Source organism: Gopherus evgoodei, chromosome 5 (assembly GCF_007399415.2).
Source record: "Gopherus evgoodei ecotype Sinaloan lineage chromosome 5, rGopEvg1_v1.p, whole genome shotgun sequence".
Lineage (NCBI taxonomy): Eukaryota > Metazoa > Chordata > Testudines > Testudinidae > Gopherus > Gopherus evgoodei.
Window position 1 is genome coordinate 75,448,959 of NC_044326.1, and position 24,716 is coordinate 75,473,674.

The window sequence follows — 24,716 nt, forward strand, 5'->3', positions numbered from 1 at the left end:
TTATATTTAAGGCTTCACTAAGCAAATTAAAATAATCTTTCTCCAGGAAATCAGTACAAGAAAGCTGCAAAAATGGCTTTTGAGTGAATTTGTAAATAAACCCCAACATGACTCACTTGTACTTGTCATGAACTCGCAAAGAGAGAGAAAAGTTGCTGCAGTTATCTTAAAGTTCACAAGTATTACTTACTTTCAGGACTGTTGCATATTTCTTCTCCACACACCAACATTTATTTTAGTGTTTATCTGAGCTCCAAGAGACTCATAACTCTCCCCAATGCCCTGGAGAATGGAGTCCAGTTGTCCAAGATTTTAAAAAAAAAGTGATTAGTGATTTTCAGTCCCTCAATTTGAGGGTACCCATCTGAAGATACTTTGAAAGTGTCTGATTCCCTGAGTTTGACCCCTACTCTCTGAAAATCAGACCCTTTAAACTGTTTGAAGATGGGGGCACCTGAAAATTAAGGCACCCAAAAATCACAAGTTACTTTTTACAATCTTAAACCTATTTGTCCAAAGAACAGGTAGCTCAAAGGTAGTAGGAATTTCGGAACTATATCATCTGAACCTAATCTTAAGGGACCACTTCCAGGAGCAATGAATAGTTCAGCCTCCAGATCCTTCTTGTCTTCTCCACTGAGACTGGAACCCAGTGTTCCAACTAATGACAAGTGTGCTATTTATGTGATATATGGACACTTCTCTATTCAGGACTGGACTGAGATCACCAAGCTTATTACAAATGGGACATCAAAAAGCCATGAGATATAACTTCTGGTCACTACTGACCTGGACTGGATTTGAACGAGTACCCTAAGGATGAAAGGTCAGAGAACTATGTATAAGCATTGAGAGGCTGAAATACTTCTAGGCTTCTCCGAACATTTTCACAATTAACCTTTAAATTGAAAGCTCATTCAGTTCAGTGGAATTTATTTATTATTATTAATTAGCAATTTTATGGTTCTCAAGCTATGTTTTGTTAATATGATAAAATATCACAAAAACACTCTAGGAATAAATGCTCCTAACTGTACTCAGTGTATTTCCAGCAAAGCAAGCTCAAAGATTAAGAAGCAATATTTAAAAGGAATAAAAGCAAACAGTCTAACTCTGAGCACACATAATAACTGAGCATTCTGTCTGGTACACCAAAGCAAGTCTGATCTACTGAATCCCTGATGGAAGTCAGCCAGTACAAAACGTGATGGCACTTTATATTACCAGCTGTCCTAAAGGAATTGCATATAGCTGAAGCACTGATGTTTTGGCAAATGAGAAAGAATGCTCAGAAGATCAGTTTTATTTCACAAAGAACTGGAGAGTGAAAAGACAGTACTGGACGGACACAGATTCATTTTATAGGAAAAGCTGACATTTATATGAGCGGAAGGAACTCACAGATGCAATAAAAACAGGTGTGCAGCAATCCCCCTTGCCACTCTAAAATTTCAGTCAACCATCCTATCTTCATACTCATAGACTCATAGACTCATAGACTCTAGGACTGGAAGGGACCTCGAGAGGTCATCGAGTCCAGTCCCCTGCCCTCATGGCAGGACCAAATACTGTCTAAACCATCCCTAATAGACATTTATCTAACCTACTCTTAAATATCTCCAGCGATGGAGATTCCACAACTTCCCTAGGCAATCTATTCCAGTGTTTAACTACCCTGACAGTTAGGAACTTTTTCCTAATGTCCAACCTAAATCTCCCTTGCTGCAGTTTAAGCCCATTGCTTCTTGTTCTATCATTGGAGGCTAAGGTGAACAAGTTTTCTCCCTCCTCCTGATGACACCCTTTTAGATACCTGAAAACTGATATCAGGTCCCCTCTCAGTCTTCTCTTTTCCAAACTAAATAAACCCAATTCCTTCAGCCTTCCTTCATAGGTCATGTTCTCAAGACCTTTAATCATTCTTGTTGCTCTTCTCTGGACCCTCTCCAATTTCTCCACATCTTTCTTGAAATGCGGTGCCCAGAACTGGACACAATACTCCAGTTGAGGCCTAACCAGCGCAGAGTAAAGCGGAAGAATGACTTCTCGTGTCTTGTTTACAACACACCTGTTAATGCATCCCAGAATCATGTTTGCTTTTTTTGCAACAGTATCACACTGTTCACTCATATTAAGCTTGTGGTCCACTATGACCCCTAGATCTCTTTCTGCCATACTCCTTCCTAGACAGTCTCTTCCCATTCTGTATGTGTGAAACTGATTGTTCCTTCCTAAGTGGAGCACTTTGAATTTATCTTTATTGAACTTCATCCTGTTTACCTCAGACCATTTCTCCAATTTGTCCAGATCATTTTGAATTTTGACCCTGTCCTCCAGAGCAGTTGCAATCCCTCCCAGTTTGGTATCGTCCGCAAACTTAATAAGCGTACTTTCTATGCCAACATCTAAATCGTTGATGAAGATATTGAACAGAACCGGTCCCAAAACAGACCCCTGCGGAACCCCACTTGTTATACCTTTCCAGCAGGATTGGGAGCCATTAACAACTATTCTCTGAGTATGGTTATCCAGCCAGTTATGCACCCACCTTATAGTAGCCCCATCTAAATTGTACTTTCCTAGCTTATCTATAAGAATATCATGCGAAACTGTATCAAATGCCTTACTAAAGTCTAGGTATATCACATCCACCGCTTCTCCCTTATCCACAAGGCTCGTTATCCTATCAAAGAACGTTATCAGATTAGTTTGACATGATTTGTTCTTTACAAATCCATGCTGGCTATTCCCTATCACCTTACCACCTTCCAAGTGTTTGCAGATGATTTCTTTGATTACCTGCTCCATTATCTTCCCTGGCACAGAAGTTAAGCTAACTGGTCTGTAGTTTCCTGGGTTGTTTTTATTTCCCTTTTTATAGATGGGCACTATATTTGCCCCCTTCCAGTCTTCTGGAATCTCCCCCGTCTCCCATGATTTCCCAAAGATAATAGCTAGAGGCTCAGATACCTCCTCTATTAACTCCTTGAGTATTCTAGGATGCATTTCATCAGGCCCTGGTGACTTGCAGGCATCTAACTTTTCTAAGTGCTTTTTTACTTGCTCTTTCCATACGGCCAGGTATGTGTTGTCATTGGGCCCCTAATAATATTTGATTAATCAAAAATACAAACAAACAAAAACCACTGAGAGGCAGTAAGAGCTGGTTATATACAATCGAGTGAATCCAATGTGAATATCAATGGGAATTCGATATGTGCTCAAAGAGCAGTCTATAGTCTGAGTTTGATTTTTAATTTTTTTTGTTTTTAAAAGGAAAATCACACTGTATTTCATTCAGTTCTGCAATCTGAAAAGTCAGTAGTTCAGAAGCATTTCTTACAATCAATAGCCTGAGAAATCTATTATTTTAAATGTTTGAATTACAATTAGGATTTATGAGCCTAATACTCAGAAGCTATCTTCCTTAAAATATGTTATTTTGACATACAGTATAAAGTCAGTGTCCTACACAGAGAGAATGCAAAGAGTTTCAAAATTGTTTTAATAATCATTAAAGAATCATAAACAGACCTAGAGGATTTAAGAAAAAGCAAATATTGTATATTAAAATATTTCAAACATTAAAACAGTTTTAAAGAAATATTACATGGAGAAATTGGCTTAAAGTTTTATCCATTGCATCCCCACATTTCCAGGGACACACAAAATTTGCTTTTCAGCTGTCTTTATTATTAAGCTCAGAAATAAAATTTTGAAAAAAATAACTTTAAAAATACTCTTTGCATAATTTAAATCAAGATGAATAAAGATTAATGAGCATGTGGACAAGGGGAATCCAGTGGATATAGTGTACTTAGATTTTCAGAAAGCCTTTGACAATGTCCTTCATCAAAGGCTCTTAAGCAAAGTAAGCTGTCATGGGATAAGAGGGAAGGTCCTCTTATGGACTGGTAACTAGTTAAACGACAGAAAACAAAGAGTAGGAATAAATGGTCAGTTTTCAGAATGGAGAAAGGTAAATGTTGCGTCCCCCAAGGGTCTGTACTGGGGGACCAGTCCTATTCAACATATTAATATATGATCTGGAAAATGGGGTAAGCAGTGAGGTGGCAAAATTTGCAGATAATACAAAACTAATCAAGACAGTTAGGTCCCAGGCAGACTGCAAATTGCTACAGAAAGATCTCTCAAAAATGGGTACAGGGTAACAAAATGGCAGATGAAATTCAATGTTGATAAATGCAAAGTAATGTACACAGGAAAACATAATCCCAACTGCACATATAAAATGATGGGGTCTAAATTAGCTGTTACCACTCAAGAAAGAGATCTTGGAGTCATTGTGGATAATTCTCTGAAAACATCCACTCAATGTGCAGTGGCAGTCAAAAAAGTGAACAGAACGTTGGGAATCAGTAAGAAAGGGACAGATAATAAGACAGGAAATATCATATTGCCTCTATATAAATACATGGTATGACCACATTTTGAATGCTGCATGCAGATGTGGTCACCCCATCTCAAAAAAGATGTATTGGAATTGGAAAAAGTTCAGAAAAGGGCAACAAAAATGATTAGGGGTATGGAATGGCTTCCATATGAGGAGAAATTAATAAAACTGGGACTTTTCAGCTTGGAAAAGAAATGACTAAGGGGGAATATGATAGAGGTCTATAAAATCATGACTGGTGTTGAGAAAATAGATAAGGAAGTGTTATTTACTTCTCATAACACAAGAACTAGGGGTCACCAAATGAAATTAATAGGAAGCAGGTTTAAAACAAAGAAAAGGAAGTATTTCTTCACACAACACACAGTCAACCTCTGGAACTCTTTGCCACAGGATGTTGTGAAGGCCAAGACTATAACAGGGTTCAAAAAAGAACTAGATAAATTCATGGAGGATAGATCCATCAATGGTGTCCCTACGCTCTGTTTGCCAGAAGCTGGGAATGAGCGACAGGAAATGGATCACTTGATGATTACGTGTTCTGTTCATTCCCTCTGGGGCACCTGGCATTGGCCACTGTTGGAAGACAGGATACCAGACTAGACGGGCCTTTGGTCTGACCCAGAATGGCCATTCTTATGAACTTGGGGACTTTTAGGACAATAAGCTGAGCAAAATTATTGCAGTTTTCTTTAACTCATTCTTTTTTCTGTGTATCTAGATGCATTTCGAGGCATTTGTTCAAAAATCATTTTTATATATGCAGAAGGGTGTTCCTCAAATTAAGCTTCACTTAGACTAATTTTCAAAATTGAAGTGTCAAATGAGCTTTTAAAATTTCTCTCTCTCTCTCTGTGCCATATGTAGACAGTTTCAAAAGTTTAAAAATTCCACAGTGCATGTCCATTGTTTCCTGGAACCCTTGATTACACAGAATGCTTCACTTTACTGTTACCAGGAAAAGATGTTGCAATGATTTATCAAAACTAAGAGCACTCACAGGAAAAGATTAGGTACACTGAACTTCAAAAATAATGCACAGCTTCAGGACTCACTTGGTTCATTTGGTGTGCAGAAGCTTATCTTTTCTGTCCATCGAGGCATAGGAAGGGTAGCAATGAACTTGAACTTTGTTTGGAAGCAAAATAGGAAATATTTATAAAATGGAAGTGTTGCATTAGTCTTATTGGTATATGGGTCAAATACAAAATAAGTGATAAGCAGCTAACAAGATTGTGAATAAAATAATGTAATGTATTATCTTCCCATACAAACATTTAGCACAGTTGAGAATTTCTAGTTGTGAAATGTTTTGCTAATGAGTGTTATATTTGTCCACTATACTTAATGGTGAGATTTTTCAAAAAAGCTTAAGGGAGTTAGGTGCTCAGCTCTCATTAACTTTCAATGGTTGCTGAACACTTCATTAGGTAAATAAAGAAGCCTGTTTTGTTTGATTAACAGAGTTTCACTATTCGAATCAGAAAGGATGATAACTCTTTTTCTCTGTGATTTTTTTTTCAAGGATGGAAGACAACATGAGTAAACAGTGTGCCCTTGTTGCCAAGCAGGCTAACGGCATTTTGGGCTGAATAAGTAGGAGCACTGCCAACAGATCGAGGGACATGATCATTCCCCTCTATTCAGCATTGGTGAGGCCTCTTTTGGAGTAGTGTGTCCAGTTTTGGGCCCCACACTACAGGAAGGATGTGGAAAAATTGGAAAGAGTCCAACCGAGGGCAACAAAAATGATTAGGGGGCTGGAGAACATGACGGATGAGGAGAAGCTGAGGAAACTGGGATTGTTTAGTTTGCAGAAGAGGAGAATGAGGGGGGATTTGATAGCTGCTTTCAACTACATGAAAGGGGGTTCCAAAGAAGATGGATCTAGACTGTTCTCAGTGGTGCCAGATGATAGAACAAGGAATAACGGTCTCAGGTTGCAGTGGGGGAGGTTTAGGTTGGATAGTGGGAAAAACTTTTGCACTCAGAGGGTGATGAAGCACTAAAATGGGTTACCTACGGAGGTGGTGGAATCTCCTTCCTTAGAGGTTTTTAAGGTCAGGCTTGACAAAGCCCCAGATGGGATGGTTTAGTTGGTGATTGGTCTTGCTTTGAGCAGGGGGTTGGATTAGATGACCTCCTGAGGTCTCTTCCAACCCTGATATTCTATGATTCTATGATTTTTTAAAACACTTAAATAACTTAGGGGCCTAAACTCCATTTTCAAAATTGATTTAGATGCTTAGGATCAGATTTTCAATAGTATTTAGGCACTGAAAAATGCAGGTAGTGCAGCCTAATGGGATTCTCAAAAGCTCCTAGGCACATAACTCTCATTGTCATTCAATTCTCACTTCCACTGACTTTCACTTTTGAAACTGGGTGTCTGGGGTGCTTTTGAAAATGTTTGCCCAGATTCTATTTCAAATGAAAAAGGAACAGTTGATAAAGATTTAAGAATGATTTCTTCTGGAAAAGAGAAAACTAAAATTCAGCAAGGAAATCCAAATGCATGAGCTTTCCTGCTGAGTTTACAGGCACTCAAAGTGCTTTTATAAAAATCTGTCCATGCCTCTGGCTAGATAAGATATACACAAAATAAAAGTTGTTCATATGGGAGAAGTTCACTTGTTGGGAATGAGCCAGCACAGGCCCACACTCCCTCTCCACTCAACTTGAACACTCACTGAAACCAGTGAATGGGCAGAGCATTCGTCCTCTCTTTGCTTGTAGGGTTTAAGCATTTAGAGCCAGATCCACAAAGGGCCAGAGGCATTGCTATGCTTAGTAAGGCACATACCCAAAGGCTGAAATTTAGGCTTTTAGCATAGATTGATTATGTAAGTGTTGCCTTAGTATGTTTTGCAAGTTCTATTTTCACACCACCCTGTCTCTGAAAAAGCTGTTTCCTACTGTTACGGTACATTTTCCTCCCCTGTTTAACCAAGACTCTTTTAAGAGAAAACTACTGCATTCCATTTTAGGTGAGATCCTTACCCTTGCTCGGGCTTCTTTATGCCAGGGAAAAGGGTTGGAGCAGCATAAAGAGGACCTAAGAGTTCAGTAACTGACTAGGAGACAATTCTCCTGGCACTAACACTGCAGAAGATGGCTGTAAGGCTGCATCCTGAGTTCTGTTCCACAAGCCTTAAATATAGGGGACATGCTGAGGGTTGGAAGGGCATGTTGAGTATGCGGCCACAGCATGCAGAGCTGATGAGATGCTTGGCAGTGAGATTCCCAGAGGGCAGTCCAGGGAATCTGCCATAACTTAAACAGGCCTCAGGGCTGTTTCACCAGGGTCCTCTCCAGCGTCTGGAACAGCTCAGGGTCAAGGGGGCACAAAGTTGGCTGAGGCTATGTCTACACTGGAATCTGAGGTATGACTGAAACACAGGTAGACATACCCACACTAGCTCAACCTGCACTAGCACAGCTAAAAACAGCAGTGTAGACACAAGGGACATGGGCTTCAGCACAGGCTAGCAGCACAAGTATATGCCCAAGGGATATGTACCTATGTGATTATATAGCCCACACTGAAGCAAGTGAAGACATGGCAGCACAATTATTTTTAGCCATTCTAGAAAGGGGTAATGCTAGTGTGACTATGTCTATCTGAGCTGCAATCAGACCTCAAATTGCAGTGTAGACACACCCTTAAGGGCATCCCATCTCTCAAGCTCAATGCTGTACCACAATAACGTGGTGAAATCTACAAAAAGTGGACAAAGTGCAGAAATCTTATACAGTGAATCTGGAATGTCCATATGAATTATATACATGAAAGTGTCCCAAGTCCCTGAATCAAATATATATATAATCAGACAAAAATAATATACCAAATCAATATCTGAGATTTAAAAAAAAAAATCAGACATTTTGAATTTTCATCTAAGTATTATGGAACACTCACTTAACACTTGTAAAATAATTCTTCACTGAAGGTTAAACTTCATATTAATCTTTGTTTTAAAATGTTGATATCTTCATAATACATTTTAGTAAATATTCATTGTTTTAAAAATAATAGATTTTATTTTAAAAGTCAGTGGATTCTTACTAACTAGTGTAATATAAAGGGTATACTTTTTGGCTGCCAATTGATCAGTGAACATACGTCAATATTATTTTCATATAGTGGCCTGTGAAAATAGCTGGTCAGCTCAGGAGGAAATTTGTTTAAAAAACAACAACACTTAAATAACTTACTAATTTGACTCTGTGACCAGGAGTGGCACTGATTTCCCATGTGCATTCCTTCCTACTTGGGTATTTGTCTGGCCAATTAGGACTTGTGATGACTCCAGTCGGACTATGGATCTTCTGTTCACACTCAGCTGTGCCAATAATGATAGCATCAGTTAGTTTGGAAATCTGTGTTAAGATGTAGTCAGAAAAGCAGACTTTTTATCAACTGATTCATTGAAAGGAAAGGATTTTCAGGAAGCTAGCTAATCACCTCTTCAGTATCCGGTATCATGTTCATCACCTTTGGCAAATACATCATGGAGATTAATCTAGCACTGCTTGTTTACTGACTGACCATTACATTTACAGTGTTTTTTACAATGGATCACACAAACCTTCTATGAACAAACTATATATATGAATGATAAGCCTAAACCATTTATCTAAATGAAGTCAATATTTTTCCATTCCCACTATTAAGCCTTCTTCACAAATAAAATTAAATAGAAAAACCCAAAATGGAATTCCTGCCTGAAAATTTCATATTTTGTTTTTCTGCCTTCCCACTAAAGCAGGCATTAAAGGTACTGAACCTTGATTTTGGAAACCATGATTAATAGAAAGAGAGAGATACTGTTGTTGGCAAAAGACTGAGAATGAATAGTGAATATCTACTGAGAAATGTCTAACTATACAAGGTCTTCTTTGTCCTAACCAAATTAGTAGAAGTGCCTCTCATTAAATAAATACTAATATTTAAATTTAAATAAAGCAAGGATAAAATGATAGAACGACTCCACCTTCTTGAATACTTTCTCTTCAAGAATCTCAAAAGACTTTATAAACATCAGAGAATTAAGCCTCACAACACTCTCTGAAGGAAGGTCAGGGCTTGTCTAAACGGCACCATTGTCCAGACTAGAGAGATGTGATTTGTAGAGTGCTCTAACTGCCCCATGTAGACCCTGCTGGATTGCAATAAAAGGTACCTCCCTTTTCTACATGATGATAACTTTCTACAGAGATGAAGATAACTTTCTAAAAGATAGCCAGGTCGTCTCTACTATCTGCTGTTCAAATGCCCTAACCCTTACCTTCCTTGCAGTCATGTTTATTTTCATGTAGCACAAATCCATTGCGGCATTGACAGACATAGCTTCCTACAGTGTTGATGCATTCATGCTGGCAGCCACCATTGTCCTTAGAACACTCGTCCTTGTCTAAGGGATACACAACATGGTTCTGTGAGCATCACATCTATAGCTTGTAGAATGTAGACAACATTTTTATATTAATGTTTAAGTCCAGAAAAGGGTAAACTAAGGCACAGACAGAGGCGTAGCAAGCGCCCTCCGACCAGAGGGGGCCCCGCAGGGAAGGGGGCCCCTAAAAGTGGGGAAAAAAATGTAAGGTATAACTAGGTAAGTGACATTTATTGACGCTATTGCACAATCCATGTCGGTTTTACTGACAAAACCGTGAAGTCATTATGATATATCATAATGCTATTGGCTACATCAGTTGTCTGTCGGTCAGTTTCGAATTTTAGTTGGACCCATTCAAAGAATGTGTATTTGGTTCATAATGGCGGTCGGCAGATAAATGTTATTAATTTAGTTGTTTAGTTTTTTTTCGTTTATGCATTGTAAGGGGCCCCAGACATATGTTCGGAGGGAGCCACGTTCTTTGTTGCTACGGCCCTGGGCACAGACCTTATTCTTCTCAGTATGGCAATTTAATTGTACCTTAGTTCTACCCATTCATTGTTCAGCCTGCAACCTTGCACCATGGCACTATTATTTTAGTAAATTCCCATGGGAAGTGAGGCCTATTTCTCAAGAGACAGAACAAAGTAATTTCAAGAAAATAAAGGATATAGAACAAATGGCTAATATTACTATTCCAGCTAGTTTTATTGATATAGATTTCATAAAGTATCTCTTCAGTGGCTACAGTTCCATGAACAACAAGGAGTTTTACTATCTGGACAAACACATAAGGTATTCCCACCTCACACCAGTTCTACAATGCAGGCAGATTGGATGTTCAGGCCAAACAAGGTTTCAAGCTCTGCACATGTTGATATTAAAAATAAGTTACTCAGCATAAACATTATCAATTAGTTGTTTTGTTCAAGCAGAGTGAAAAATGTGCTTTGATTTTAATGAATCTGGACATTACAAAACATCTCAAAGGGGAAAATATATTGTTAAAAAACACAGAAAAGAAATTGATGTTAATTATTTCAGGGAGATCTGCCATATAGCATGCAGTCCTGTTTATTAACAAGTAATCCTCTCTAAAAAAGCTTTTAGTGTGTTAGAAATCAACCAGACGGTAGGGGAGAAAATATGAGCTACATTATACAACCACCAAATTTACTGCAGGGAAAAAAGCCAAACTAGATTAACAGGCAGTCATTACAACAGAAGGCATCAGCTGCCACCATTCTGTGTCATTTGGTTGTTGTTATTTTAAGTGGGGCTGGTACATTAAATCAAAACTGGCAGACTGTTCCTGACATACATATATAATACCATATCACACTGACCTCTGTCATTTCAACATGCAAAAAAAAAAAAAATTGAACAACTTATGGTCATATCAGAAGTCAGACTGTTTCAGAACTGGGATGCAGAGCATGCATCTCATTTGCCCTCAGATTTCTTAAGATATACGAAAGGGAGTGTTATTTCTTAACAAAATTCATATGCAATATTTCAGACCGTGTTTGGCTCAGTAGGAATTTCTACAGAAACACAAGCTGTCTTATATAATTTAAGCTTCTTGTTACTGTTTTACTCATATTGTATTACCTCCCCCTACCTTTGGTGAAGCATATATATAGTAATACAGCAAAAGGAATCTTTATTGTCTAAGTACTTACACAATACCTGAGCTTTACGTGCCAAAATGTACTTGAAGCTTGACTTATTGACTTGCAAGCTCTTCAGTAAATGTATTTGTATTTACAATACATTGCTGTACAGCAACATGATGATGATATATATTCATAGAAAAGTCCTGCAAGTCAAAACCAAGTTTCCACTGCATTTTCATTTGTACTATAAATCTCAAATCTGTTTGCATTGAGAGTGCTTGGGAGCGTCCTGCAGATGTGAACAGATTTGAATGTGGAGGAACAGTTTAAAAGTAAACACACTTCACAGAAGCGGTTTATATTTGTGATCATTTAGGAAAACATAAAAACTCAGAAGGATACTTCTTGCAGGTTTTCTAATAGGAACACAAAGTCAACATCATGAATTATTTGATTTCAAGCAAAAGTTTTAATCTCTCATCTTTTCAAAAGCAAGCACTTGCACATACTCCCTGTTGCAAGCTTAGAAGGGTGACAAGCAAATAAGAAATTAGAATGCAACGGACAATAACAAACTCATCAGCATTTCCTCTCATATATTAGTAGCTAAAAGAATGGAAGGTAAGCTCAAATGCTTTCATCAAAGGTAACACACACGGACATTCCAGTAAAGTTTTGTAATAAATAAAATAAAGGCCCTTTCCAGTTCCCCATCTGCCAAATTGTCTGAAACAGAAAAGTCTACTCTCACATCAAATAAATATGTATTATTCTGAAGAATAATCTCAAAAAGGACATGTGGATAAAGAAATGGGTCTATGATGGATCCCTTCAAAGATCAGCTCTGTGCAAAACAATAATCAAAAGGTAGAAGAGATAAGCTTAGCGAAACTAGGATGGAAATAATTTATTGCACACTTAATGAAGGATGCAATTGTTGAACAAACCTTATAGATGTTGAATAAATCAGTATGGATTTTTCCATCATGTCTGTAGCTTAGTTTCAGAATTAGTTTGTATTAGTTATAGAAACAAATGTTTTGCTTAGTAAAAACAAAATCATTTGTTGCACTGACAGATGGAAATCAGTCTCCCAATTTTGAATGGATGCTTTCTTCCTTTTTGTTTGTTTCAAGACTCAGTATAGGGAAAGATCCATTCTCAACAAAATGTTAGATTTTAACAATTTAGAGGACATGTGGTCATACCTCTGAGACCCCCAGAGGCCACCAGTCTATGAATAATACGTACTCGACCTGAGGGGGCAACCTGTATCAAGTCCTTGCATGATTCAAAAACAAAAATTTTCTCTTTGCAGGAAGTTTTCTTGTCTGTGGAAATAAATGTACCAGGATAGTGCCAGAGGTGAGTGTGTGCTCCAACATGAATCTGCTCAAGGGTAGAAACATTTAAGCTTTTCTTTTTAACTGCTCACTGAATCATAACCCACCAAAAAAAAAAAAGACCCCAGTAAAATTCATTCTTATGCATCAGACACAGTGACTGTTTTAAATGAGCATGCAAAACATCATATTTATTTAAAACCACAAAAATAACTCTAGAGCACATGATAAATGAAAGCAGTTTAACAACAGGTTGCTACCAGTGATTAATCATACTATTGTTTAAGAACTTTATTCAAAGAAATGATTATAGCTGCTCCCATGACCATCACCTTTCCTACACAGAAAATCAAACATTGTTTTTTTTTTCTGAAGCAAGGTCATGTTGAATGATTCAGCAGCCTACTTTTCCTTGTGTGCCCACAGCAAAAACCTTGCAATAGGTTCCCCAATTATCCACATGAAGGGCACGAAACTTGTAATAGGAAGTTCTATGCTTCAAAACTTAATATTTAATGTAAAAAAAAATTGACAAAACTATTTCAAAAAAATATCAGTTATCTGTAGCCCCAAAATGGTTTTAAATTATCCCTTCCCCCTCCTCAAGACACTAGATTACATCTATACAACACCTGTTCTGTTACTTATAGAAAATCACCTTGAAACATCCCTCAAGTCACAGCACATGAATACACTCACACATAAGCATTCTTGGCTAAATATGTGCGTTCTGGAACACTAGAAAAATTTGTGTTCTGATGGCTAGTGAAGAGATAAGAATTTATTATTAGAAAAAATGGGTGTGTGAATGGAATTCAGTTGTTGACTCAATCTCTCTTATCCTCTAAAATATATACTTTTCTATGACCATGTTAAACTTGGTGCATAAATCTTTGTTTTCAGAACTCTCCGCTCACATTTTGTTATGCATCTATAAACACCTACTAACCATGGCAACCATGCAAGCTTATCCTTATATTTTTTATCTGAGATTCCCAGATTCCAAAGCCAGAAGGGACCATTGTGACCATATAGTCTGACCCCCTGCATGACACAGGACAAAGAACTTCCCCAAATAATTCTTAGAGAATATCTTTTAGAAAAACATCTAATCTTAATTTAAAAATTGTCAGTGATGGAGATTCCACTAAGATCCCTGATAAATTGTTTCAATGGTTAATTGTTCTCGCTGCTAAAAATTTAGACTTTATTTCCAGTCTGAATCTGGGTAGCTTCAACTTCCAGCCATTGGATCATTCTATACCCTTCTGTGCTAGACTGAAGAGCCAATTATTACATATTTGTTCCCCATTTAGATACTTATAGACTGTAATCAAGTCACCTTTTAACATTCTCTTTTTTGTTAAGCTAAATAGACTGATCTCTTTGATTCTGTCACTATAAGGTATGTTTTCTAATTCTTTAATCATTTATGTAGCTCTTCTCTGAACCCTCTCCAATTTATCAGCATCCTTCTTGCATTGTGGGCACCAGAAATGGAAACACTATTTCAGCAGCAGTCACAACAGTGCCAAATATAGGGGTAAAATAAACTCTCTACCACTACTAGAGTTCCTGTTTATGCATCCTAGGATTGCATTACCTCTTTTGGCCACAGCGTGACACTGGGAGCTCATGTTCAGCTGATTATCCACCATGACCTCCAAATCTTTTTCAGAGTCACTGCTTCCCAGGACAGAGTCGCCTATCCTACATTCTTTGTTCCTAGATGTCTATACTTACATTTAGCCATAATCAAAGACTTTTTGCTTGAGCCCAATTTACCAAGCAATCTGTATTGCTCTGAATCAGTGACCTGTCCTTTTATTTATTTAGCACTTCCCCAATTTCTATGTCTCCTGCAAACTTTACCAGATATGGTTTTATATTTTCTTCCAAATCACTGATACAAATGTTAAATAGCATATGGCCAAGAACCAATACCTGCGGAATCCACTGAAAATATACCGACTCAGTGATAACTGCCCATTTACAATTATATTTTGTGACCTATCAGCCAGTTTTTAATCCATTTAATCTGTGCCATATTAATTTTATATTGTTTTAGTTTTTAAAATCAAAATGTCATGTGGCACAAAGTCAAACACCTTAGAAAAATCAAAATATATTATGTCAACATTATTACCTTCATCAGCCAAACTGATAATCTCATTTAAAAAAAAAATATCGTCAGGTTGACAGGACTGATTTTCCATAAACCTATGTTGATTTGCATTAATTACATTACTTTCCCTTAATTCTTCATGAATTGAGTCCCAAATTAGCCACTCCATTATCTTACCCACGACTGATGTAAGGCTGGCATGCCTATAATTACCCATCATCCCATTTACCATTTTTTAAAATTGGCAGTTGAGACCTGACTGTAAGATGCTGAAAGGCCTGTACCGGCACAATTGATTACGCCTGGGTTTTTGGGTCAATATCATCTTAGTAAGAATTGTTTGTGGGATAGGATTGTCATAATTTTGTTCACCAAATTTGACTACATGAGATGTCTTATACAGAAACAGCCAATTTGTTTCTTGGCAATTCATAGGAACATCCTATTGGATCAGACTAATAGGCCATGTAGTCCAGTATTCTGTCCAGCACTGACCAGGATCAGCTGCTAAAGAGGAAGGTACAACAAAACCCCATAGTAGTCAGTTGTGGGACAAGCTGCCCCCTAGGAAATTTCCCTACTAAGGTCCAATAGTTAGAAATGGGTTTATGGTTTAAATAGTGAGTGTTTATATCCCTTCCAAAACTTTTTCAAAAATATATTTACTAGTCTAACTCTGGATAACTCCACAAAAATGTCTAATTTTTTTGAATCCTATGAGTTCCATCATCTAATTACGCATTCTGCAAACAAGTATTTTTTTTAATTTGGTTTGAATTTTCCATCTTTCAAATTCATTGACTGTCCCCTTGTTCTTGCATTTTAAAAATGTGTGGGGGGGGGGTCACACTTGAATATATCTCATGGAGCTCGGTGTTTCCAGCTTGTATGGAAAGTTTCCTCAGACATGAACCTACCCTAGTCAACTTTGACTTTGTCAACTCTTATATAGACTACTTTAATGTTCTTCTAATTGGACTTCCTTCAAATTTGTTCCATTGACTGGAAATGTTACAGAATATAGTTGCTTATTTGTTTCTTCAGGTACCACCTGGGAGTCTGTTACACTCAACTTCCAGCCAAAGGACATATTAAAGTTGTAATATTAGAATATAAAATCCTTCATAATTTAGGTTGTCTCTTGCCCTATACTCAACAGTTAACATCCCTTGAATTTAGGCTCAGCCAGTAATGAGCTAGAAGGCAGGCAAAGTTTTCATTGCTGACGACTCGTGGTTGAGGAATTCCCTTGCAAAGGAGTCCCAAAATAATCCCTTGGATGTCTGCAAGAATGTTATACAGGATGGTGCCCTTTTCTTTTTTTAAATGTCTTGGCTCTCTCCCTCATTTTATTAATTTACTATCCTCTTGCTTAGCATTGCATGTACCTTTTGCTGGTGGGTGGATTGACAGATATTGGGTTTCCCCTTTTGCTAGATTTTTTTGATGATGGCTGACTGTATAATTAGAATGGTGAAGTTTTAAAGAGGTTGTATTGATTCTATTATGATTTTAGTGCAATGCTTAAAGGCCTTCCAATACAACTTTTAAACTGAAAAATAATAATAAATACATGCCTAAATTCTCTAATCTATACATTTGCTAAAGATAGTCTTGTATTTTTCATAAGGCATAATTAAATGAGGAATTAAAGAAGAACATAGGGTCAGACCAAAATGATGATCTAATCTCAACTATCAGAAGTCAAAATATATATGCTGAAGATTTCAATATATATAGTGCCCTCAATGCCTGGATCAAGAGCACATGTTGTCTATAATGATGAATTTCTAAAACTAACTCCTTTTTTTAGCAGTAATTAGAAATCAGAGTGACAAACTGCCAGTGTGCTGATAACAAAGAAAAAACAAGCTTCTTTTATCTACTTTCAAACTCATTTGAACATCTTGAATTCAAAAGTTTGACTTAGACTAAAATATTATGAGGTGGGTGTTCTGTGATAAAAGGAACAAAAGCAAGTTATATAGAAGAAAACAACTAAATGAAAAAGCATGGTGAGAATGGAACAGAGTGGGAAACAGGGTGAAAAGTAAATTCACACAGACTGTGAAAAATGAGCAGAGAGTAGAATGGAATTGGAAAAGAATTCCAATGAAAAATAAATGCATAATATTCAGTGAATATGGAAAACCCATATAGTATCCCATCCAGTTCTTTTGAAGGGTCAGAGAGAGAGAGCGTTTTCTATCCTCACTACGTAAAACAGGTTTCCCTTTAACCAGAAAAACATTTCGGTTCAGGTTCATCGCTAGTATAAGTTCCCTGACTTTAGTGAATTTAACCCAGAAATAAACTTAACTCTTTAAAAAAATTGTGAGTTTAAATTACCAGGAAAAAATGGTTTGTGAACTAAGTTAGTTTTCAAAACAGAGACCAAAGGAAAATAAATAAATAAACAAATTGTCAAAGAATTTGACACGCTCATGCTTTGAACCCCATGAACAACAACTCTGGTCCCTCCCCAACACACACAGTTGTTCTGAGTTCTTTTTAGTACAAACCTTGGCTACTAATAGGGTTAACATTCTTTAAACAATTCATCTACACTTAAAAATGCAGAAAAAGAGATTGCTTGTTAAACAGAATCTATATTCAATAGGTTCATCATCCACAACTTTTGGCCTACAGCTAATAAACAGATTATAGTGAATACCAGGGCTACTTTTGCTATACTGCACCACTATAAAGGTATCAAAATAATAGGATTTAACTCAGAAATATGTATACTGAATACTAACAGTGATCTGAAAATCTAGGACTAGATCATGCTAGTCACTAGCCCTTATTTATAGGATAACACACACTGTCTTTAATGGGTAACCTGTAAGCATGTAAATAAGGACTGTTCACTCAGGGGTTTGCAGGATGGGCCCCATACGTTTCATGTGCATAGATATTTAGGTACAAATACACAGCTAACCTTTAAAGCTTTATGACAATAATCTGAAATGGCATTTTACAAGGAAAAGTAACCTTCTATGACCTTAAAAATGTCATTTACATAAACCAGAAACTGATCTCAGTGTCTCTGCCTGCAGAAATGTGATTATTAGCAAATACAATATGTTTAAAACTTTCAGGAGGTAAAACACTTGTTAATATCTTTGCCTGATGTATGGGAAATATCATTTACTTTGCTCTTTCCTCACTGCTAGAATAAACCATATGAGAAGGCATAAAAGAAAACATCAGACTTCCTTTCAGGGCTGCTAAACTTTAAACTTCTTGTCTACGTACATTACAGCTTCTGACAGATATTTTTCCCACTTTGTAAAAGATCTAAGCAATATCACTTACATAATATGCTGAACCATACTGTTTAACTTTCCTACAAAATGTATCATGCATTCCTCAGTTACTGAAACTATCCAGACAGAAACTGCGTTTACTTAGGCGTTTACAATATAACATTTAACCAAAGGCAAAAGAATAAAGTAAACTACTAAAACATTTTCTACTTACTAAACTTAAGTATATTTCTAGCTCTAGAGAACTTGAATTTCTTATCAGAAAATGAGAGGGTAAAATTCAGCTCCTAGATGCAGTTACTGATCTTCTTAATTACACAAGAAGAATTCTACTACTATTAACAGAATGTATCCTGTCACATGGAAACATGGTTATAACAGAGTCCTATGTGGGTGATTACTAGGACTGCGATCCTCAAACATTTTTGTACAGGCTTTACTCATATGAATAGTCCCATTAAAGTCAATGATGCACATCCTCAGCTGGTGTAAAATGTCATAGCTCCATAGAAGTCAATGGAACTATGACAATTCATACCAGTTCTGATTTGCCACATGGAAGCTACCCATGTACTTAAAGATACGCATGTTCCTAGAGGTTTTCGGAATCAGAACTGGTTCTTCCATAAACCTTTACAATGTTCAAAATCAGGCGAGAAAGATTTTACAGTATTTAACAAATACCTAGCAAGAGACAAGTCATAAACAATGCAATTTAATAAGAAAAAGAGCTAGCGAAAGCAAAATACAAATGTACTTATATTTTGTAAGAAATAATTTACGTCACATTATGATTAGGATAGAAAGAAAGAAACTGGGGTAACAGAAGTCTGTTGTGGTAAATTCTGGGCACACACTTTGAGTGTTCCCTTCTCTTTTACCTCCCAGTCTGTGTATATCTGTAGAATATGGGTCTGGAATGTTAGGGAAAAAAACCCTCCTATTTCACATATTTCCCACAATATACATATATTTCAATTCAAGATAACTATGTTATATTTTATTAATTTATTAAATTGAATCAAAAATTAAAACTGTAATCAAAAGGAGAGAGGTCTTTCACATTCGTCACCTGTACAATAAAGAACACAACCTATGAAAAAGATTCACTTCTTCTAGACACTCTGTACTCAGAAGTATCCATAGGATATGAGTGATTTTTAATACCTGAAAAGAAGTGGGCCTTGAAGCCTTTCTTTGAGACTGTGTTGTCAGATCTGAACTCAATTCTCATATTGTTGTATTGTGATGTGATAACTTCAGGCACTTCTGTACCACAAAATTTACCATGCAGTTTGGAATCAGAAGAAAGACCACTACGAATCTCCACATAATCATATTTGCAAACCTAGGAAAGAGAAAGATTTTTGTATTAGCCAAAAATAGATAAAATTCCATATAAGTGCCTCCACACTTAAAATGTAAGATCTTCTGTTGATTTATGTTACAAAGTTAATATTTTATTGACTTTTCAATATTTAATATTTTTGCATCTTTTCTGATACTCCTTTATAAATGTTTGTTGATTTTGTTTTAATATAATTTTAAACACTACAACATATTTAATTTCTTTTGTTAAGACAAAGTTCATGCATTAATATGTAGTACCTACATCGTCTACATTTTCAAGTGTTTAATAGCTCAGCCATTTTAATTAAAAGGGAAAAACTCTGAAGACGTTAGACTAAGGCCTTCAAATGTTCACTTTGAAGAATAAAGCCATCTCTGAGTCATAAACATTTATGGGTTCTGGATGCTTGTGGGTTTGTTTTTTTTAACACCCTATAACCTAAAATATATTACCTTTAATATGGAAATTCTGCAAGCCAAGTCTTTCCCATTGTAAATTTAAGACCCCATTATTTTCTTATGAAAGTATAAATCTGCATTGTTAATAGAGTCACTTCTTTCTCAACAGTGGCACTGATATAATTTAGAGGACTAATTTGTGTCCTTTTCATTAGGAGGTTTAAAAAAATCACTCCTTATGCAAGGCCTACTACCCAGGATAATACTTTCAGTGCATAATCCCATGTCTATGTAAAACCTTCCACCCAAAAACTTCTAAGCTTCTTAGGCTCAACTATCAATCATTTAATCAAAAATGTTCCAGTTGTATGCAATTAATAGCTTAAGAGAAAACAATGGCCAGGGGATTCAGACAAGGCTTAGATTGTGCATGAAATGAAAGCACGAATTTTATAAATCACAATCTTTATTTTTTTTAAACTACACAAAAAGATTATTTTGGCTTTTGTTACTATCTCCTTATGGAGTATAAAAATGATTTCCAATGTTTTGCCATAATGGAGGGAAAGGTTTAAAGTGCTTATAACTACTGGAATCACTTTCACATGTTACCGCTGTGGAATGCAACTAATTCAGTCATAATAACTCCACTTAAGTAATATTAAGAGTCTTGCTTAATGCAACAGGCACAAGGAAATACTGAGTTACAACTGGAAGTCTACTTTAACTCACCTGAGTTAAATTCTCATCTTGATACCTGGGACTGTCATATGCAACTCCCAATAACGTGAACACTTAAGATAAATGCCAATATCCACAGATAAGCCTATCAGTATGACTTAAGGTGAATTTTAATGCTTTTGTGGGTTTAAATTAGACATGTAATATTATTTGAATGTAGGTTTAGTGATATAATTTCCATTACATGGCAGTATATAAAACATTAATAGAAGTACAAGTATATTAAAATGGTATTTATTAGCAAAGATGTCTATAAATATATCCAGCTAATTTAAAATTATTTATTAAGCAAAAACAATTTCATAGTTAATTAAGTCTTATAATAAATAATATTTAAATCATTTCTAACACGTGGACTGTTAGTACCCATTGTATGTCTGTATTTTTAGACATTATATAAAAAGTATTAGTGGCCTGACATACTATAACAGTTTATTCTGGATAACAAAGTACTGACATTCACAACTTCTGTTAGTACTATCCATCTAACATCTATTTTTAGCAACACAAGAGAGGAGAATGGTCTTATGATCAAAACACAGGGCTGAGAGATGGGAGATCTACAGTTTTTTTCCCACAATCTGCCAGTCATAAATTCTGTGTGACCTTGGACAACTGACTCAGTTTCCTCACCTGAAAAATGGAGACACAAACTTAGAGCTGGCTAGAAAACAAAGGCATTTTTTGGGAAACAAAAGTTTGCTTCATTTATTTTTCTTCTAATAATGACATTTCTTTATTTCATAGGGATTTGTGAGGTTTTAATTATTAACGTGGGGGGGGACATGATAAAAGTCTTCAAGTAAGTAAAAGGTTGTTATAAAATGGAGGAAAATATTTTTTTCTCCTTATTCACTGAGGACCAGATGAGAAATAATGGGCTCAAATTTCAGCAAGGGAGGTTTAGAATTGGCATTAGGAAAAATTTCCCATCAGGGTAGTTAAGCACTTGAACAAATTACATAGAGAGGGTTTTAAGAATGGGTTAGACAAATGCCATGTTCTATGGGTATTATCAAGACCATTTAGGGATGATCTAGAAATAACTAGTCCTACCTCAGTGCAGACTAGATTACCTACTGAGGTCCCTTCCAGTCTTACATTTCTATGATTCAATGTCTGTAAAAGCCTGAGATGCTGTATAATTACTTATCTGAAGCCAAGGAGCTTAAATAATAATAATAAAATCTTAATAATAAAAAAAATCAGAGAGTTCATTCCACAATCCAAGTGGCAAGTTTATTTTGATATTGTCTACATGCTTTTTTCACTTATTTCATTTCATTATTCCTTATTATACTTCCTGTTCCACTCTAAAAATTACTTCCTTTCTTAGGTTTCAGAGTAGCAGCCGTGTTAGTCTGTATCACAAAAAGAACAGGAGTACTTGTGGCACCTTAGAGAGTAACAAATTTATTTGAGCATAAGCTTCCAGTGAAGTGGGCTGTAGAACCATGAAAGCTTATGCTCAAATAAATTTGTTAGTCTCTAACAAAGGTGCCACAAGTACTCCTGTTCTTTTTTCCTTTCTTAGAATTCTCATGTTGAAATGGTTATAGATGGCTATAATGCTCCATTACTCCTCATTTAACCAAGTTATATATACTCAATACTTTTATTCTCTACACATAATTCAGTTCCTCCATATTTTGTCTTGCCTTGTCTTGAATTCTCTCCAAATAGTGGATCATCCATTTGTTTTGTTTTAGTTTGGTTACAAAAAAGCCAGCTGAAGCTCAGCAAAGGCATTTCTTTTAATACATATACATTATGATGCTCATATCTTCAAAAGAGAGTAAGCCATGCTATGTATGTTTTGAAAGACTCCAGAAACAGTCCCAAACTCAAAGTCAATGAAAACAAGAATTTCCATGGAAATTGTCAGTATTTGAAGCAATGGTGTTGTATGAGACAATTTCTATTTTTGAACAATTCTGCAACCGTTGACTAGTTTGTATAATTCTCAGTTCATGGTTACTTACTTCATTCCCTTCTAATTCAAAAAACTCAAACTTCATTGAAATTCTGTATTGAGTGGGAGCAACCACCTGCCACACACAGTTTTTGTTTGGAGGATATTCTTTGGGCCATCCTGGAGTGGTTATAGTCCCATTTAGCTTTGTCAGAAGTCCCCCACAAGCAGCTGTAATGTAAAATGAAAAGGAAGCGCCTTACTTATTTGCAGACTCCCCTGAAACCACATTTTGTTATTAACAGAAACATATTAAGTAAGAGATTCAGCCCTCTCACATGTTATTTGTATTACAGTAGTACCCAGAGAGACCAATTACTATCAGGGCTCCATAGTACTATGATACGAACACAAGGAAAGAATAGTCCCTGACTCAACAGCTTACAATCTTATTTAAGACATTTGAGTGAATTGAAACACTACACACTTTATATCACGTTCACCCTTTTCTCTCTCACCCAGTTCCAAATACTCCCACAATCCTCCCAGATCCTGTCTCTTCATCTGTATTTCCCAGGCTCCATGGGACACATCACTCTCTGGTTCCCTCACCCCTTCTCCTGTACACACTTTATCCCTGATGCAGAATCTGTAAGGGTGAAAGATTTCAGCTGTCCTTTCAGCATAGGTTGTATAAATGTGCTTTCTCCTTGCCAAAGGGAATCTTCCCCCAGTGATGGTTTATTAATGATCTGGATGATGGGATGGATTGCACCCTCAGTAAGTTCGCGGATGACGCTAATGTGGAGGGAGAGGTAAATACACTGGAGGGTAGGGATAGGGTACAGAGTGACCTAGACAAACTGGAGGATTGGGCCCAAAGAAATCTGATGAGGTTCAACAAGGACAAGTGCAGAATACTGCACTTAGGACATAAGAATACCATGCATTGCACAGGCTGGGGACCAACTGGCTAAGCCTTTTCTGCAGAAAAGGACCTGGGAAATACAGTGGACAAGAAGCTAGATATGAGTCAACAGTGTGCCCTTGTTGCCAAGAAGGCTAACTGCATGTTGGGCTGCATTAGTAGTATTGCCAGCAGATCAAGGGAAGTGATTATTTTCCTCTATTCGGCAATGGAGTGGCCACATCTGGATATTGCATCAAGTTTTGGGCCCCTCACTATAGAAAGAATGTGGACAAATTGGAGAGAGTCCAGCAAAGGGCAAGAGCAATGATTATGGGGCTGGGGCAGATGATTTATGAGGAGAGGCTGAGGAAACTGGACCAGGACCACCCAGAGGTGGGGCAAGTGGGACAATTTTCCCCAGGCCCCGGGCCCCACAGGGGCCCCCACGAGAGTTTTTTGGGCCCCAGAAAACTCTTGTGGGGCCCGGGCCCCCGGAACTTCTTCCGCTCCGGGTCTTCGGCGGCAATTCGGTGGCGGAGGGTCTTCCACTCCAGGACCTGCCACCGAAGTGCCCCAAAGACCTGCAGCAGGGGGTCCTTCTGCCCCAGGACCCACCGCCAAAGTGCTGGGTCTTCAGCAGAAATTCGGCAGTGGGGACCCCAAGCCCCCTGAATCCTCTGGGCAGCCCTGATTTAGTCTGCAGAAAAGAAGAGTGAGGAGTGAATTGATAGCAGCTTTCAACTACCTGAAGTGGGGTTTCAAAGAGGATGGAACTAGACCGTTCTCAGTGGTGGCAGATGACAGAACAAGGAGCAATGGTCTCAAGTGGCAGAGCGGGGAAGTCTAAGTTGGATATTAGGAAACGCTATTTCACTAGGAGGGCGGTGAAGCACTGGAATGGGTTACCTAGGGAGGTGGTGGAATCTCCATCCTTAGAGGTTTTTAAGGTCAGGCTTGACAAAGCCCTGGCTGGGATGATTTAGTTGGGGTTGGTCCTGCTTTCAGCAGGGGGTTGTACTAGATGACCTCCTGAGGTCTCTTCCAACCCTAATCTTCTATGATTCTACGGTGCCCAGGAATTACTCATGTACAAAGGTTACTTTTGTTTAAAATACAGCTGTTCAAATAATATGATGAAAAAATCAGAATATATTTGGGAATAAATTATCCAAATTTATTCTATGCTCTCTTATTTATGGGGTTCATACTATTTTATTCACAAATATTTACACAGTCAT

The 24,716-nt window shown here is 37.1% G+C and overlaps 1 protein-coding gene across 2 annotated transcripts in view; it reads right to left on the reverse strand.

Moving 5' to 3' along the window:
• Positions 1 to 24,716, reverse strand: part of TLL1 (tolloid like 1) — a 106,557-nt gene that overhangs the window by 14,072 nt on the left and 67,769 nt on the right. For both annotated transcript variants that reach the window (XM_030564889.1, XM_030564888.1), the window contains 4 exons: positions 22,639 to 22,799; positions 19,334 to 19,514; positions 9,703 to 9,828; positions 8,630 to 8,757 (listed from right to left, as the gene is read on the reverse strand). In XM_030564889.1, the coding sequence (XP_030420749.1) occupies positions 8,630 to 8,757; positions 9,703 to 9,828; positions 19,334 to 19,514; positions 22,639 to 22,799 (596 nt within the window). The remainder of the gene's footprint in view (positions 1 to 8,629; positions 8,758 to 9,702; positions 9,829 to 19,333; positions 19,515 to 22,638; positions 22,800 to 24,716) is intronic.